General features: G+C 38.8%; 1 protein-coding gene across 13 annotated transcripts in view; it reads left to right on the top strand.

The window, feature by feature from the left end:
- Nucleotides 1-19,798, top strand: part of ST3GAL3 (ST3 beta-galactoside alpha-2,3-sialyltransferase 3) — a 201,869-nt gene that overhangs the window by 172,805 nt on the left and 9,266 nt on the right. For 5 of the 13 annotated variants that reach the window (XM_087960112.1, XM_087960108.1, XM_087960105.1 and 2 more), the window contains 2 exons: nt 4,168-4,314; nt 8,292-8,677. In XM_087960112.1, the coding sequence (XP_087816238.1) occupies nt 4,168-4,314; nt 8,292-8,453 (309 nt within the window). In that variant the 3' untranslated portion in view covers nt 8,454-8,677. Of the gene's footprint in view, nt 1-4,167; nt 4,315-5,823; nt 6,003-8,291; nt 8,678-19,798 lie in introns of those variants that run through there. The other 8 variants (XM_026665724.2, XM_087960110.1, XM_087960109.1 and 5 more) reach the window with 3 other exon arrangements.

Here is a 19,798-nt window from a genome sequence, read left to right on the forward strand (position 1 = left end):
ATAAATCAATTAACCATTGAATCCAACTAGCATTAAGCACAATAGCAAAGAGTACAGTTTGCTTCTGTTTGTACAAAGTTGTGGTCATTATATGGTCTGGTTTTCATGAGCATTTAAGTTTATAGCCCTTCTTTGTGGACAGACTATGTGCTGTATTATTAAACAGGAGGATTTTTCTGAGAGACATTGCTCTTCTCTTTTATTCTCCGTTAAAATACTCCTTCTTTAACAATGAGCACTGTTCTAATATCATCTTGAACTATTTTGCCTGGCCCTTATGAACTTAACTCCTGTTCAGCAGTTGTCCATCTACAACCTATTTATTCCATCTACTATAGTTTCCATTCCCTATGCATTGGATACCATGTTTGAAACTTAACAACATGAAGCCAGAGAAATACCTTCATTAGGAACCTGTGGACTTCATTAGACCTGGATGCAACAGGATTACCTTAGATGCTGTAATAGTGATTTCTAATAACTTGTCAGAGATCCTTACAATTTTTGTCATACAGCAACCAGAAAGATATTTATTATTTTTTCTTCTCCATCACATGAAGTTGACATTTTGCAAATAATGTACGCATCATATCAGCCTAACACTGAAATGTTTTCAAATACCTAAAATGCTCTTTGATACCTGAGATCACTGATGAGAATCCATTCTGCACCTGGAGTGCTGTATATTGGTATTTCAGTAAATATTGTTGGAAAATTACTATGGATAATTTTATTTTAATTTGCATCCAACATACTCCCAGTCACTCCTTATATCCAAATAAGAGCAAGCATAGACATAGACCCAGATAGCAAAAATAAATTTAAAAAATAGTTTGAGATACATTTATTAAACATTATCAAACACTAAAAACAGGTAACTGGCAAAATGGGGCAAAAGCAGAGAGAATGAAAAGTATGAACCAGAGGTGACAATTTATGTACTCTATCTTATTGGTTATATGTCCAAAGAGACAGAATTTTCTGAGTCACTGGAAACATTACTATGAATACTTAGCATGACCAGCCTGAAGAAGAATGGACTTTGGCTATTTCAATTTTAACCCTCTTATGTACATAATAGGGTAAAATGGAAAGTAGGGTACCATGCAATCCTTCCTTTATTCTGTACCTTTAAAAAAAACAATTTGGTTGATAGGGATAATGTATATAACATATATTGTGATACTCAATCTAGCTACTCAGACTAAAAAGTAAATACACAAATAATTGCTCCTTAACTTAGTATGATAGTTAAAAAAACTCTGCTACCCTACTAGAATTAATGATTGCTAAATATTTGAGGAATAGGAGGAAACATCTTTGGTTTTCTTTCAAATATATTAAAAGAACTGTGCTAATGGTATATTGGTGGACTGAGATTTATTTTAATAAACTAGTCCTTGCTGGAAAGATCTGCCCAGCAGGAACATTCAGATAAAGTACTGCTTCTCCATAGCAGTGCCAAAAATAATGTAAATGTGGTATATACCTCAATTTATTTTAATGGCACATTAATAGTGTTTCTGATTTCACCAACAGAAAGTTGGCATTGAAAATATTTGGAAATAATTGCTATACTTTCTTTAAAGTATCTTAGTGACAAATTTTACAGACCAGATTCCTGAATTAATATCTGCAAAATTATTTGAAAAAGAAACACGATTGTTGGATAGTGTGTTATAAATTCACTTTTTATTTTTAAATGGGTGATTGCTGAGGTATCTCTGGAAGGAGATTGAACATGAGTGACAAGGACTGCTTATAAAACCTGTTTTATTACATAAATAGTGTGATGTATCTATATGTCTATGGGGGTGGTGAGACTGATAGTTTACATTCTGTTCCATGATTATATTTATAGTAACCATAAAGTGTTAGAGATATGAGATAGGGACTGAAATTAATGTTCAGTAAAGAGTGTTTATGATAACCTTTTGCTGTTAGCCAGATTTAGTTAGTTAATTTTAACAAGGCAAATTGCAAAGATTTTTCTTGAAAGTTCAAAAAGAAGTACTCCGCTGAAAAAATTGCTTGTCATTAATATTCTCTTGAACAACCAGTATTATCCTATCTCCCATGTGAAATAAAAACAACTAAAATTTATAGACAAAGTAGATATGAGAAGTTTTTCTTCAGAAATGCATTTTAATTATATTGATATCTCCTGCCAGTCAGAGATAATGACATAGAAATGACCTCAGGAGCTTATAAAATTGGCAAGGCAATGAAGGAGCAGCAGTGTTGTTGCTAGAAGTATTCTTCTTTCGAAGACACAAGGAGATAAACCTGTTTAACTGAAGTCTAGGATTGTCCACCCAGTATTAGGATCCAGTGCCTGGAATTTTCACTGTTCTGAAACAACTGATCTTTTCCTTATTGAACCCTATCTGCTTCATCTTAGACAAAATTAACTCCTAATAAGTAACATGAGGAATGGGGGTTAAAAGTAAGTATGGGTGTATGCATGCATAAAATCTTCTTGGAGCTAAGCTTGACTCCATGTGACTTCATGGAATGAAAACATCTGTGTACTTTTTTGAATAGCAAAAAAGTTGTATGTCATAATCTCCTTCTGCTATATTTGTTTGTACTTCCCAGATTAACCTACAGTCCTGATGTTTCCTGTTAATCCCTCATCCAAGTAGTAGACAGTTTATGCATTCCTTAGGTTTTGTGATCAACCAAAGTCAATTAGATGCTGCAGTGTACCTTGGCTAGCTTATGTATACTGTCTGCTATAGGTTTTTTTAATTGTGATTTGTGTGCAGCAGCATTATAAAGTGATCCTGCAAGGAATCACTCCCTAAAGCAGATGATAGCACCACAATCTCAGCCCATTAGGCAGTAGGAAAGGAGACAAGCAAAAGATAGAACTTTTCTGGTTCTGCTGGGAAAAAAATTTACCCTAAACTTTATAATGCTCTTAATACCTATAGTGCCTTTCACACATACAAATTCAATCCCAGAACTTTCCAGCCACCATGGCCATTGTCAAGAAATTTTACAATTGACCTCCATTGATTTGGCAGGTTGGTTAAGGTTGTGTCAATAGTAACATCAGAAAAATGTAAGGTAGTCCTCAACTTATAACAGTTCATTTGACTGCACTGATAAAAATTATGACCATTTTTCACACTTACAACCACTGCAGCATCCCCATGGTCATGTGATCAAAATTCAGATGCTTAGCACCTGATTTATGACAGTTGCAGTGTCCTGGGGTCACATGAACAGCTTTTGCAACCTTCTGACAAGCAAAGTCAATGAGAAAGTCAGATTCATTTAACAACTGTGTTACTATCTTAACAATTGCAATGATTCACTTAACAACTGTGTCTAGAAAGGTTGTAAAATGGGACAAAAACTCACTTAACAGCATAAATTTTGGGTTCAATTGTGGTCGTAAGACAAGGACTACCTATACCAGTAAATTGTCATTTCACATTATATACCACAGTTAGTTAAGTTTTGAATTATATGTGTTCACGTCCTTGAATATGTATAATTCATTCTGCTTGAAAATACATAAAATGATCATTTACTACAGAATACTGAATTTAGAAATCCTGCTTTTCTAGTCTGACTGATCTCAGTTGCTCCAAAACAGTTGTAAGCTAGTCAGCACTCATCAGAAATGTGATTTTTGAACTTTGACTTGGATAATTATGGAACTATTCAGTGATACCTCACTTTTTTGTTTCATTTTCAAATTTTGTTTTATTCAAAATGTTAAAAAAACAAACCCCAAAAGAAGGAAAAAGAAAAAAAGAAAAAGTAATATAAAAGCAGAACCAAACTAGACAAGACTACACAAAAATGTGCATAAAAAGAAAAAAACAAAACATAAACATAAATTATGTGTTAACCCTTTTTTTTTTTTCTATAGCTATTACAGTTGATGTCTTTCCTTTTCCTCTTTCTCCCTCTGCATTCTACATTGCATTCCTATCCTATTGTTGATCACCATGAAATCTTAACTTCATATTCTGGTACGTAATTCATTTTAGCACTGTGTTGGAATAGAGCTTTAGACTGGTTCCTCAGACTATTATCTCTAGATGTAGTAGTCCCACTGCATTTCCCACCTGGGATCTGTTCACAGATTAGCACTTAAGAAGGCAAAATCTTAATTGTTTGTGTTTTGCTTCATTCCCCTCTCCTCCACAGAATATTCCTACTCTGGGAAGTGTAGCAATTACCATGGTGCTCCACAATTGTGATGAAGTAGCTGTGGCTGGATTTGGTTATGACATGAACTCTCCCAATGCACCACTGCATTACTATGAAAACATCAGGATGTCTGCCATCAAAGAGGTAAGGATTTTGGGGTTTAGAACTTATTGCCTATATACCCACATTAAGCTACATAGCTTAATCTATATTCAGAAGTTAAAAAACCTTTGAATTCTAGGAGACAAAGGATATCTTATCTTCATATTCTTCATTTGGGCCTACCAGGGATGAACGGCCTATTTTGGGGCATGGTGGGGCAGTGGTTCGAATGCACTACTGCAGGCTATTTCTGTTGACTGCCGGCTGCCTACAATTTGGCAGTTCAAATCTCACCAGGCTCAAGGTTGCCTCAGCCTTCCATTTTTCCGAGGTGGGTAAGATGAGGACCCACATTGTTGGGGGCAATATGCTGACTCTGTAAACCACTTAGGGAGGGCTGTAAAGCACTGTAAAGTGGTATATAAGTCTAAGTGCTATTGCTATTTGGAAATAAATTGATGAATTGCCCTTGGCTTGATCCTGCAGGCTTCTTGTTATAAAACAAAATGATATTATAAAATTATTAGTTTTTTTTATAAAGTATACAAGCAGGTTCAGCAGTTCCTGATTCATTGCACTTCTAAGGATTCATGCAAATAACATAGTTTGTTTCACATAACTGCCTGCAGGTTATATTTCCCGAATAGCTGTGACAAAAACAGTAAGAAAAACAGGACTTAAAAAATTAAATAAGACGTTTAACACGGTTGGCTATGCTGCATTCCCTTCACTTGACTATTACTAATTCAGTTATATCTTGAATAGATTCAAATTGCTTTCTAATAATTTTTAACAGGCTTTCCAAGAACAAAACTGAAGACTGCAGTTTTGTAGGCATGTGAATAATTTTTATTGGAGATCCTAAACAAAGCTATATTTTCTCAAGTCCTTTGGGAAAAAGATATGACTACACAGATGTATTAATCAATATGCATATACCGTACATGCTTTAAGAATCTTAAAAATCAATGTTTCGCATAAAATGATAACCATACAAAATCTTGCATCTGATAAAAAAAACACTTACAACAACTCTCCTTCCATGCCAATCCTGGGGCCTCCTTGATTATTTAAGGAGCTGTCCAAGAGTCAAAGCACTAGAGGAGTTGCCTAGACCAATGTTGGCAAAAGATGAGAAAAAATTCCATCTAGACATGGGGACAACCTCAAGCTTGGATCTACACTTTCATGACAACAGCAGCAAACTGAAGAGTGTCTTCCAGCTACCCCTTTTACAATGACTTTTTATTGTTTTAGGGAAAGATCAATCAGAAGAATTGTGTGAGCTGTTAGCAGAGCACTTTACAGATAACATTAGTGAGTGGGGCTGAGGGTAAAGTCAGGAGGTGATATCTGGGAATAGTTTAGCCTGGATCCTGAGGAAGTGGACAGAGTTCTGGAGAAGTAAAGACATCAAGAGGCTTCAACTCTAAAGTTTACTGAACCTGCAGTATTTATTAATGGAGGATTTGTTCAGCATAATATGAAAAGCATTATGAAAACAAATTCAGGTCAGACTTTACTGTGTATCTTTTATCTTCTTCCCCTGAGGTTATTTTTTATTAAGCTAGCATGAAGCATGAAGAATGAATTCCTCACAACGAATTCTATGTAGATTGCCTTTTCACTTTACCTGCTCTTTGGGGACAAGATTGATCTTCACTTCTGAGACACAATTTCTCTTAGATTTCACTTCTAATGTTAGGAAGAATCATCTGCTTGCAAATGTCCATAATTTATTCTTCAACCTTTTCCATGTTGAACTAACTAAATGAGAGAATTGCATTTCTGTCTTGTTGCTTCTTTTTAATATTAATGATTCTTAATAATTGGTAGTAATTGAGATTTAGGTTGAAAGGTAAAAAGGATAGTAACCTGCCTTTATCATTTTCTGCTTCCCCCAGGAAAGTAAAATGAGATGCTCCAAAATCAATAGCTTACACAAATAATAAGAAAAGAGGTTAAAAACAATGATCATTAGTGAGCCATAACAAAGGGGAACATGTTTTCCCAATTGCCCTGCACTTTGGAAAGCTATTTGAATCCTTTAAGGGGTCCCCAACCGCCAGTCCGCGGACCGGTACAAGTCTTACCGAGCCGCTGGTTGAAGGCGCCGCCATCTTTTTGGTAAAAAGTGCTTCCGGTGAGCTTTTCCGGTAGAAAGCTCACCGGAAGCACTTTTTCATCAAAAAAAAGATGGTACCTCAGCGCTTTCCAGTGAGCTTTCCGGTAGAAAGCCATTTCTACCGAAAAAGCTCACCGGAGCGCTGGCGCCGCCATCTTTTTGGACGAAAAAGTGCTTCCGTGAGGTCACCGGAAGCACTTTTCGTCAAAAGATGGCGCGCCCAGTTGATGCCGGTACCGGCCGCATGGCGCCCAGCTGATGCCGGTACCGGGACGCGGCGTCAAAAGGTTGGGGATCACTGCTTTAATATGAACAAGCTGATAACCATAGTTTTACTTTTCTTTACATGAAGAAAATACATAAGTGTCATGTTTCATGGTACCTACTGACAAGATGTCTCATTCCACTATTTGTTATAAACAACCATTTTTGTTTCTGCTAAAAATTTTGGATAATAATATTTGACCAGATGTGTGCAAAATTGGCATCAAGAAAGAGAGCAGAAAATTAACCATCATAGCTTTGTGACACCTAAATATGAGGGAATTCTCAGGAAGGTGTATTGGTTTACTTCTATTATTTCTATTCAGGGTTAATAGTTAACATGTGTATTAAAACCTTAAGCAATTTAATTGGAATTAAAAATTCTACCTTTTAGCAATCAGTCTTTGGGATTCACCAGGAAGATAAGTATGACAATGTGAAACCTAAAAGAATCATTGGATGAACTGACTTTTCTGAATTGTTTTGTCAGAAGGTTGAAGTCTAGCAAAGCCCAGCACACATAAAGCTACCTGGGTGTTCAATCTTTAGTGAATTCCATGATGACAGCCAAGCATTAAGGGGGTTAAAAATCTTTTTGCTGTCATTTTGTGCTGCCATCTGGAGTTTTGCAGCCCAGGTATCATAGACCTGATTGCACTGTAAGAAAAAAAAAGTATATTCATGTCTTCCTAGGTAAATAGAAGAAAATAACTATTAGATTATGATCTGCATAATCTTTTAGCTTTAGCTGTGAAACTAGCCAACTTTAAACAAGTGGTAAAGACATTGGTTTAGAGTGTGTTTTAAATTGGGATTCCTGATAATACTAAGTCTAAATTGTTTTAAAAATTAGAACTAAACTTTGCTAAAGTCTCCCCGCCTCTCTTAGGCAGCTGAGATATAAGAAAACATATTACTTGGATTTTTTTCTGTATAAAAAGTAGCAGAAAATAGGTCTAGGTGCCTTTGTAATTTAATAAATCAGTGGAATAACCAAATCAAAGAAAGGGGATAGTTTGCCTACATAGAATAGGTAGAACAGTGTCTTCCCATCACCCGTTAAGCCCAAGTCCTTGTTTCAAGAAGGTGAAACAGCTCCTCCCCAAATTCTCTTTGTTTTACACAGAAAAAATAAATAGAAACTCTCTTCCTGATGTTGTTCCAAGTGTATGTGTATTTATTCATAGGAGACTCTTTGGGAATGTCCATCAACCAGCCATTCTATTGTGCTATGTCTTAGAGGGAACAGACCTGCAGGCTACAGCGTGTGTTCCCTAACACAAGGTGTGTCATTGATTTACACGCAATGTCTGCTTGACATATCCCTGGACACCCTTTAAAAACCCAATGACTCATCTCTAGGGAATTTCTTCTGAATACACATAAATCTCATTAATTGCATTTGTTTGCAGTTGGGTGGAGATGGCCCCTCATGTACAAAGATGTGGCTGATATAATCTTAGTACAGAATAGAAATGAATGCCTTTTCCTGCTACTGCATTCTATTATTTGAAGTTTGTATTGTGTGAAGGCCAAAAAATGCTTGCAACACAGTATCTTACAGATTGCAGATGGAGAAGGAAAATTTATTGAGATTACTGATGAATAAATTTACATAATGTCCTTCAAGTTTTTGGATTTTATAATCTTCCAGGATTTGAAATGGACACCCAACATTAGAACCATCATTAAAAGGGCATACCAAAGAATGTGTTTCCTACATCAACTCAGGAAGTTCAGACTGCCCCAGGAGCTGTTGATACAACTGGTGCTCCAGTTGTTTTGGGATTGAACCCAAAGCACCTAATTACTATTGATACTACCTTTCTTATTATTGTTGTGATTATATTAATATTGCTGAAGGACAGAATGGAATCTTTTACTTCTCTGTTAAGCAGGGAATTCTGTTATCTATAGAAATGTAATAAGTTAGCAAGAGATAAAAGTCTACATTATACTTCATTATTTGTTGTTGTAGTTTGTTTACATAAAAAAGACTAACTTGCATTTCTGACATCATTTATTCAAATATTTCTTGTTTATTACATATAGTTGTATACTATACAGAGTATAGAAGTATACTATAGTCTTGTAATATCTTCTAAAGACTTAAAATAATTGTACATTATATCAGTTCTTATAAATATCTAGAAGGGTCACTGAATAATTTTTTTATGTGAAAAAAGAGGAAAAATACTGCTTTGTAAGTCCTTTCATTTTCAAACACAATCATCAAAGACAGATGTACAAATACATACATATATTTATACTGGCTATCATTATATAAAAATGCAAAAAAAAAAGGTTGAAATGATAATGACAGTAGTTCAGTATTAAACTCTTCAACAAGATGTCCAGAAGGACTCTCTCCTAACTAGAGGAACACAGGAGTCTTCTACAAAATAATAATGCCTGTAACATGGGAATAGTACCTCCAGTGCTTTATTTGGTAGCATTTTGCGGTATTTCATTATCGTAGAATCAACTATGAGAGTTTATAAGTTCAGCTTTCTGAGTTTGAAGGGGAAGAGGGAGAGAAGGGGACCATGTGATCCAGATGTTGAATTTCGGTTCATCAGTTCTAGCCAACAACATGAAGAGGAGTGATGGCAGTTCTAGTCCAAGAACCAGGGGTGGGATTCTACCAGTTCTGTCCAGTTCTATAGAACCAGTTGTTATGATTCTGCACAGTTCAGAGAACTGGCCAATTGCACCACTGGCTGGCCCCTCCCCTCTCCACCCACCCCTCCCCTCCCCTCCCCACCCAGTCAGTCCTTGTCGCACCTCCACAGCATCACCTGCAGCCTGCTTTTGCCCACCCGCCAGGCCAGCTATTGCTGCCTGCCTTCCGCTGTGGCCCTGCCTGATCTCCCTGGGGGAGTGAGGCTCTGCAAGCTCCGGGGCCCAGTTGCCTACCTGCACTGCCGGTCTCCTTCCCCCCACTTGCCTTTTGCCGCCACCGCCCGCTGCCCTAACCTGGGCGACCACCTTGCCGCCCAGGTGGCCCCTTTGCCTGCCACCCCTTCCCTCTCCCACCCGCAGCCCCTTTGTTGGACCTGGAACAATCGTCTCTTATTGGCCCTGCCACACCACCCGGTCGGCAACAGGCATCGTCATTTCAAAGTTGAGGGAGAAGTTGGGGAAGGAGGTGGAGGGTCCTGCAGTGGCCGGCATAGGAGTGCCACTGAGAAGCGGGGAAGTGGCCTTCTAGTGGTCCAACCCGACATTCAGGCCAGCGGGCCACAGGAAGTCAGAGCATTGAGGGAAAGGGGGATTGCCAGGGGGAGCTGCCCTCTCCATGCCGAATTGGGACCATTCGGATAGTTCTAGGAATTGGGTGAGCCAAGCCGCAGCTCCTTGCCTTCTTAGATCAGGGAAGGGTTGTTTTCTGCAAGAGGAGGACTGCCTGAGCGATTTTTCTGGTATCTTCACTGGATTATTTGGACATTTACAAGTGAGCACAGCTAAAGGTGTTGCTGTCGCACATCAGCCCAGGCCTCACCCCACGGCTCCGTAAAGCCAACACCAAAGAAGTGGGTGTTCAGGTGCCGTGGTGCAATGCTTGCTCAGATCTAGACCGCTCCAGGCATCCAACCTCAAAGCCCCTTGGGCTGGCTGACCCAGAAGCCGCCGTTCCCAGGCTTCCCAGGCCCATGGTTGATCGCTGCCTCTTCACCTTGCCTGAAGCGGCTGGTCCTGCCTCTCACCCTCCCTCCCTCACCTGGCCTGAGAAGGTAAGGGAGACGGTGGAGGATAGCGAAGCAGCCAGGTCCCTATTTTCCCTTCTCCCCCCCCCTCTTTGTGTGTGGGTGTCTCAAAACCATGGCTGGCCCAAGCCAGCAAGCTCTCCTTGGTGCTCTTCATTTCTTTTTTTTGGAATCCAGACTGGCTGAACAATGATCGCCAGCCGCGGTGGAAGTGTCCCTTTGGACGACCCTCCCCCTCCCCTTCCTCCTCTTCCTCTCACAACCAGCAGCTGTGGTGGAGCCGGGAGGGTACACATGCACAGGGAGACACTCCTCAAGCAAGTGCGAAAGGGGTGGGTGGCTGCTCGCTTGAGGAGGGTCTCCCCACACGTGTGTACCCTCCCGGCCCCACCACAGGTGCCAGTCATGAGAGGAGGAGGAGGAGGAGAGTCGCCCAAAGAGACGTTTCCACCGCAACTGGCGATCATTGTTCAGCCAGGCTGGATTCCAAAAAGAAGAAATGAAAGAAGTAGCGAAGAGCACCAAGGAGAGCTTGCTGGCTTGGGCCAGTCGACTTTGAGAGAGAGAGAGAGAGAGAGAGAGAGAGACAAACACACACACAGAGACACACAGAGAGGGGGAGAGAGAGGGGAAGATAGGGAGAGAGGCAAAGAGAGAGAAAGACGCACAGAGAGAGATACAGAGGGGAGGGGAGGGAGAGCCATTGAGGGACACAGAGGGAGAGAGAGGGAGGGAAGGAGAGAGAAAAAAGAGGGAAAGAGAGAGGGAAAGAGAAAAAGAGAGACAAGAAGGAAAAGAAAGAGAAAGAAATGAAAAAGAAAGGAAGAGAAAGGAAGAAAAGGGATAGACAAAGAAAGGGAGAAATGGAAGGAAGGGACAAAGAAAGAAAAAGAAAGAGAGGGAGAGAGGAGAAAGTGAATGAGATATGTGGATGGATAGATACATGGAGGGAGGGAGAGAGAAAAAAAGCAGAGGAAGAAAGGACACAAACCCTCTGAAACAGCACAGCAATCTATGGCAGGAAGGGTTCTCGGAGGTCATCTTCTAGTCCAACCCCCTGCTCCAGCAGGAGATCCTTACAGAATCATAGAATAGCAGGGTTAGAAGGGAAAGAGAGAGAGAGAGAGAGAGAGAGAGAGAGAGCATGGCTGTCAAAACTCCAAAAATGGGTCAAGTAGCTATGGGGAGGTCAGTTGTAATTAGAACACTTGCTAAGCAATTCACCATTAAGCGAGGACCAGTTGTATTTGGCTTGCCAGTACATGGCCACGCCTGGCCAGTCACGTGACCACCAAGCCATGCCCACCCAATCACCATGACCACCAAGCCACACCCACAAATTAGGCCATGCCCACAGACCAGGTTGTTAAGAAATTTGGATCCCACCACTGCCAAGAATATCTGGAGGGCAACTGATTTCTTTTCCCAGCTTCCAGCAAGTCAGCAGTGCACATAATTTATGAACAATGAGCATTAAACATGTTACACTGTTTGCTAAAATATCCTTTTCAAGTTTTCATTTTCAATAGCTTAAATGGAGAGGCTTAATCTCTTCTCAATGAAATTTGGGTCCGTATTTGCTTGTTCTGCCACAATTATGCCAAAAGGGAGTTGAGCATCTAGTTGGGTGACTAAGAAGTATAGAATTCTTATCAGTTCAGTGATTTTCTGCTTTGAAAAGTCTCCCTTGGGGCCTTTTCCTCTCAACTGAGCTCTGAAAACAGACATTACTGGATCACACAAAAGTTTCTGGAGAAAGATTTTAAGATGTATGTGATGAAAGTGATTATTTTATATTCACTGATAACAGTGTTTTTGATTTTTGAATTTATAAATTATAACATAGATTTAAAAAGTTTCCTGCTTGCATAAGTTCTTTTTGCTTTTAAAAGTGTCTCTTTCTATGGAATTGACAGCTTGTTTCATCAAGCTGTCACTGTCACATTTAGATTGGCCCTTCAGAAAGTCACAAATGGCGATCATGTGGTCTTGTGATGCTCTAACTCTCATTAGTGGAAGCTGGTTGCTAAGTATCTAGATCTTGGTGTGTTGTGGATCTAGGACTGCCAGAAACACCTTAGCTGCAGTGCAAAGCCGAGCCACGTTAGCCCAGCACTATGGTACAAACTCAGCACCCCAGAAAACTGCAGCCACTGTAGCCCAGCACTGTAGTATGAAGCCGCAGCCACCCAAACATAGTACCACAGCACAAAGCAGCAGTCCCAGCCACCCTTACTGGCCTGCACTCTGAAGCTTCTGCTGCTCTGCAGTCCACCAACCCAGCTGACCTATGCTGTCTTCATGAGGTCTCCCTGACATAGGCCTTCTTGAATCAACTGCTGCCACACAAGGCCTTCTTCCTGAAGTCTTGTGAGGAAACTGGCATTTGGTCCTTGAGAAGGCCTCTTGAAGGGCCAGGCCAGGCATGCTTTTGGAGCAAGAAGACCGTGAAGCTCAAGCTGGGAGTAGCAGGATGCCAAAAACGCAGAACTGGGGGCAGAAAGCTGGATAGGGGGAATTGAATTGAAGTTCCCTGCAATTGTATGCAGATGGGATGCCAAGCATCCAAATTTTGAACAGATGACTCCTGGGGCACTGTACAGCTGTGACTTTGTGGATCAGGTGAAAGTACTGTTCATTCAGCACCGCAGTAATTCTGAACGGAATTGTCAGAATTTCAGAAATATGTCATAACATAAACGAACACTTAGTAGAGTAGCGATGAAGGCCTTGAAAAATTGTTTTAGATTTGTTCAGAATTATTTTTCCTGTTACACTCAAGTTTGAGTTTGAAGAAGGATAGAAAAAGCATTGCTGCTTTTGACTTCTGTGTGAAGACTCCTGAGAAGGCTCTGGATAGACAAGCAAACGAACACATGGATCATAGAAAAAGAACCAATTCTTGAGAAGTTTAGAATGCTGGAAAGGTGGAAGGAAAGAGAAAAAGAGGACAACCAGCAGCTAGGTAGATGGATTGAGTTACAGCATAATCAGGCATACATTAGAACAGGGCTCTCCAACCTTAGCAACTTTTAAGACTTGTGGACTTCAACTCCACAGAATTCCTCAGCCAGCTTTGCTTCTGGAAGTTGAAGTCCACAAGTCTTAAAGTTGCCAAGGTTAGAGACCCCTGCATTAGAAGGCCTAAAGGACCAGTTATAGACAAATCATCTTAGAGAAAATCTATGTAATTATTAAAAGTGCTAACTTGATGTATGTTGTCATCATCAACATCCCACTACAGTGTAGCTCAAATCTTATAACTTTTGAAGAAAAAATGACTTGCCTTTGTTTCTTCCAGAAAACAGTAGACTAAAAAGCATGACCAAGATCTGATAATTTTTTTTTTAAAAAAAGCAGGGCTTTCTCCATAGGCATTCTAATAATTAAAGTCAAATCTTTTCAATACTAGTTCTACCTATTATATCATGTTGTCTTTCTGATTCCTCATATTTCTTCTCAGTATCTGATGACAATCCTGTTGTCTCTGGAAAAAAAAGATAAACAATGCCTTGCACAGCATTAAAGAATTCAAATAAATTACATCTCAACTATGCAACTATTAACTGTAAAAACTAAATAATTTTTATTTCCTTCTCTGGAGTCTCAGTACTAAGATATTGCTTTCTAATATATTTCCTTTTGCCTTACTAGTTCAGCCTCATTTTCTATGCACTTCAATAATACGAAGTTTATGGCCATGATCAGCACTCCTTAAAACAGCAACTGAATTTTCAAAATTAATGTTGACAATATATTCCTACAGAGGTTTGGGCTTCTGAAGGGATACTGATTTTACTGGCTGTAAGAATTAGGATAAATTTAACTGTATTTACTTTTGTGGCTAGAATTTAACTGAAATAGCAGACATGAACAGCACTCCTATAACTGGAATGGAAGATACAAAGAGTTGTGATCCATTTATACTGCAGCATTTAGACTAGACAATGAAAGAATTTGAGCAATTAGATAAACATTTCCTGGAAGGAAGAGGCAGAACAGCAGCTGAGAGATTAAAAGATTTCTAAGCTGCTTAGGCATTAGATGAAGTGGACCCTACTCAATGAAAGCTTATTCCATAATAACGTCTTGTCTTATTTGTAAGATACCACAAGACTCTTGGTTATTTAAATTGCTTGCATTTCCAAGCCAAAATGAAAAGAAAAAGAACTTAAGAACAATATCAAGCATAATTTTAGACTTCTGCCTGCTTCCTCCTCCTTAATCAATGCCAACAGAAGGAAGACACAAGGAACAAAAGTGGTGGAGGATTGAGATGGCAGATGTTGTAGCTAAAGATTTGTTCAAAGCCTCAAACCATCCTAACATTATTATTTCTGTTGAGTGACGTGCCATCCTACTAACAACAGGGCATGGCTGCTAGAATACTTGTCCTTTCAGTCCTTGGCACATGAAAGAGCAGGATGATAATTAAGCAATGTGAGCAAACCTGCCATCCTTGTTTACGCATATTAAAACAGCAAAGTATATCTTTCAGATCAGCATACGATGAGAGAATGAATAGGCTAAAGCCTATGTTTCACTTAAGGAGTGGAAAAAATGCCTTGTGAAAACAACAACAACTTTCATTCTATGCCAACAACTTTCATTCTATGCCAATCACTTATGCATTGAATTCAGGAATTTTACCTGGAGTAAATTTGAGCGTACAAGACAATAGTTATTGTATACAGTAGAATTACATGCAACAGACACAAAAAACTTAAATGTTTTTATTTGATCGACTGAATGATAAAAAAGAATCACTTGTAAACTTTTTCTTTGTTTCTAAAAACTCTTTTTCCTTAGGAAAGGAGAAAAATATAACTATTATTCAAACAATGTGTGCATCGTATTCTTGGACAAAGTGAGGGGAAAAAACTCCAGGCACAAAACTTGGGTATTGATGAGAACTGGTGTTGAATTGAACTGGGGATCCCCCAAAGCTTTGCTGGGAGGAAGAGCAAGAAAATGATTACTTTGGAAATGAAAATATCACTATCTGCTTAATTTATGAAAGCACAGATTGCTGTCTAGCTAGAAAAATGACAGAACTATATTAACTAAGTTTGGTTTTGACTTTATTGCTTTTAGCATTGTGCTATTTGTTTTAATTGCTGGAAGCTACTTTTAGTACTTCTATAATAGAAAGTCAAAGCATGAATCTATTAACATGTTTTAAATAAAATAAATATACAATCTATATATTATCAAGGGTAATCATTTAAACTGTTGTGCTGCACAAAGATGCCTGAGGAGTTAGCTGACCTCAGAAGCTCAACATTAGCCCTGGCTAATCCTTGGATACAGAACCAATGGGAAATTCCAGGGCTGGAATTAAATTGAGATGTCAAAATAACCTGCTGGATAAATACAATAGCAAATCAATTATTTAACACTGTGAAGAAACTTTGCATAAATAAAGACACTCAGTTCAGCTCTGCTGTATAACAAAAGTCATTCAAGGTCAAATTAGGTAGGATTACCTGGTTGCGGGTGAGAATTGTCTTTCAAATAATATAAAGCCAATGTACTTTGTGCAGAATCATGCTTTTTTCTGAATAGGATCTTGTTACTTAATAAGTTTCAGTGTCTTCCAAACACTCCTTTAAAAAATAACAGTATTGTCTTATTCATGAAAGAAAAATTCCTTAGAAGCAATACCTTTATTAGGCTAACCAGAAGTTTTAGAAATAGTTCAAACATTTCAAGTATTCATCATGCAGGATGTTTAGAGTCCCAAAAATGTGGGTGAGGGAATGTGACTGATATGAGAAATAAGCAGGTACAACAGCCAGTGGGAATGGGCAATCTGAAAAAACATTGGCAATTGGAATAACTTTTCTATAAAGAGAGATTATTGGGGATTTTATCTTTTAAAAGACCAAATAATGGGACAGAAGTGCATGAAGTGAGATATAATGTGGAAAAATTATTTAGACATTTTTCTCTCTCTCCAACAACATTAAAATAGCTGAAATTGTTGTCACGAGGCTTTCCCATACCCTTTCATTTCTATTGCTTAAAAATGGTATTTGACAGATTTTATGATGGATAAAGTTATCAGAGGTATTTATTGATTTAACAAACCATTGTCTAAGAGATGATTAATTTTTCTGTCATGTTTTTTTTCCACTAGTTGAGTAATCTGCACATTGTGTCTAAGAGTGAAAGGATGTTAAAATAATGTCTGAATTTTACATTTTCAAAATCTGGGTATTAATCATGATTTTTTTCTTCTCAGCAGTCCTAGGGATATCCTGAATTAAAGTATTTCAGCACCAATAGAGCATAATTTGAATTTCTAAGTCTTTCACCATATCTTATCATTAGAGTTATACAATTTTCATGACTTCAGGATCAGTTTAGGTTGTTTTATTTCCCTCTTCCTCATCTCTTAAAAGGTTTAGAGGTATAAAAGCTTGCACATTTTTGTGACATCTGAGTTGACTACATAAAGCAGTGGTGGTATTCAGCCGGTTCACGCCGGATCAGGTGAACCAGTAGCAATAATATGGTGTGGGTCACCGAACCGGTAGTAAGTTCTGGCTGGCCACACCCCCAACCCGGTCGCCCTCCTGCCCGATGCTTGCTCACCCTGCCTGCCTGCCTGACATTTGCCTAAGGTATTTCTTTTTTTTCCCTCCCAACAATCAGCCGTAGATAAGATCAGCTGTGCTGGGATTCCCCTTGCTGAGGCCCAGGAAGGCAAAAAATGGAGGGAGGAGCTCAGGCCCCCCCCCTCCAATTTTTGCCTTCCAGAGGCGCCTTAGGGGAGCAAAAACGCCCCCCCCCAAGGCTTCTCTGATGCTAGGAAGCTCCCAAAACAGAGCTTGGAAGGGTGCTACGTGCCCCTCCCATGCTCTGTTCCTTTTCTTCCAGAGCCTCAGAGGAGCCTTAGGGGAGCAAAAATGACCCCCCCAGAGGCTCCTCTGTGGCTAAGAAGCTCCCAAAAACAGGTGGGGGCTACACAAAAAGCCACACCCACCCAGTCACATGGCCACACCCACCAAGCCACGCCCACAGAACCGGTAGTAAAAGACATAAAGAGAAGACAGAGATTTCCTTGTATTTCTTTTCTGTTGGCTAGTGGGGATATCTTTGTATATTGTATGTGTTTTCTTTTTAATCAAAGAATCTATCAAGGTTATCAAAAATATATAGATTATATAAGTGTTATCAAGAAAATCATTAATTTACATATTTTCCTAGGTTGAATACACAAATAAAAATAATAAAATAAAATAATTAACATCACATATATACTACTTTTGTCTTTCCTCTAGATTCACTTATTATTCTGCAAAATACGCTTCACTTTGGTTTTGTGGAGTTTCTTTCTACCTTTTCTGTTGCTCATGTTACTCCTGATGGAGCATAATATCAGACTACCCAATCAATACTGTAATTCTGCGGAAATTATGTCTTGATCCCTGGAGACAAAAAAAAGAAAACTTTTGCACCACATGGAATACTTTTGCTGGAAGAAACACAAATTTCTTCTTTCCACCCTCTCTTCAGATTTCACAGAAAGTTTGCTGCACAACTGAAAACTGTTCAGAGTCCCTCAGAAAATGAGAGACTGGAAGGGAGGGAAAAACAAAGGAGAGAGAGGCTACAAGTGTGTTGTTTCAAGGTCCAAGGACAATAATAATAATAATCAGAGGTTTTCTGAGGATATTATCTTTGCAACAGGATAGTTCTGGTTGTTCCACAGGAGTTTTGAATGTGTGTTCTTTGAATAAAGAAAAGGGTAGTCAGGACATTGTCATCTCAATAACTTTTGCTCTGTCTAGAGTCCATCCTGTGCAGTAAGAGCATAATGGAGAACAGTGATATTGAACATGAAATCATTGAGTTAAGGGAACACGGGACAATTATTAATGGATATGAGCCAGTTTGGTGTAATGGTAAAGGTGATGGTCTAGAAACAAAGAAATGTGAGTTCTGGTCCTGCCTTAGGCATGAAAGCTGGCTTGGTGACTGGGCCAATCATTCTCTCTTAACCTCAAAGGATGGTAGTTGTGGGGAAAATAGGAAAGGATGGAGTTTTATGTAAATTCAGTGTCTTGAGTTCAGTAACAAATTACCAAATGCACATATAATAATAAAAAACAAGAAACGTTTGAAAAGCTTTTGAATGCTAGTTTCCTTTGTAAAGAACTTCCACAGTCTCTTGTACGTTTTCCCTACATCATGTTTGGTTTCCCCAAAGGGCAATTTCATTTAGTTTATTAGCCATGTCTATCGTTTTCAATAAACTATTGTTTTTACTAGAAATGGAAATCTTCAGTTTGTGTTGGAGACTGGGTTGCTCTTTTTTTCCGTCTAGCTTGCTATGGCTTTACAAAAGCTGGGAACATTTTCAGGAACTAAAGTATCAGTTGCATTTATTTGAAATGGTGAGAATCTACTCCAAAGTCATGCTCATTAATGAATGACATGTACTTGGTTTGGTTTGCTCTTACTTGCTTAGCAAACCACGTAGCTAGCCCTTCAAAGGAACACAGGTGTGACAGCTGTCTAGTCTTCTGACTTTAACATAGACCTAAAAACTAGTTAGGCAATGTGCCACTGATGCATAACGCAGAGAAGAGATGGCTGCTTATAGTTTACTATGGTAGATAGGAAACATTTCTGCAGCCATCACAAATGGATGTGATGTGGAAGCTGAAGGACCCATGGATAACAATAATATTTGTATGCAACTTTTCTAAACTTGGTCCCAGTGTCTATTAGAAATAGCTTGGCATTCACTTTCCAGCTGTCAGTCTCTTATCAATTGAACAAGATGCCTGTCTACTTTAGTTGCCCTTTGGGAATTTCTTCACCCCTTGTGATAGTACCATTTAATTATACATATAGCAGCAGGCATTTGGCTTCAAAATTAATAGCTTTGCTACAGTTACACAGTGGCATAGTAGGTTTTTAACTATATATTCATAAAAATATGATGATAGCTGGGGCACAGGAGAATTAATGACATGCTAGCAACGTCTTTGCATACATAATCCTGCATGCTGCATTTGAAAGAACAGTATTTTTTTAAAAAAGCAAATCTAAGGCAAAATATCTGTTTCTACAACATTTGACTCTAGATAATGATTGAAAAAATTGAAGCCTAAGTCTAAAAAGCTTATCTCAAAAACTCACCTAGATTTTAACACTTTCCAAGTGTTATGATTAGTACAATAATCAGATTTATCTCCCCCCAAAAATGAATTTAGGTGAATTTTTTAATCTTCCAGAGAATTCAGCATTTAACCTGGTGATCAAGCTCTGCTTCTATTGCTGTTCTCTGCCAGCCCTGGCACGAGATAGTGATTAACTTGTCTTCATGGCCCCATATTAACCATATCTGAAATATTCTGCATGATTAAACCTATTAGATGCAATGCTTCTAACATTCTCATGGTCAGTTTCTGTTTGC

Source organism: Notechis scutatus, chromosome 3 (genome assembly GCF_049901735.1).
Source record: "Notechis scutatus isolate UNSWTSFEM ecotype Mainland chromosome 3, rNotScu1.2, whole genome shotgun sequence".
Taxonomy (NCBI): domain Eukaryota; kingdom Metazoa; phylum Chordata; class Lepidosauria; order Squamata; family Elapidae; genus Notechis; species Notechis scutatus.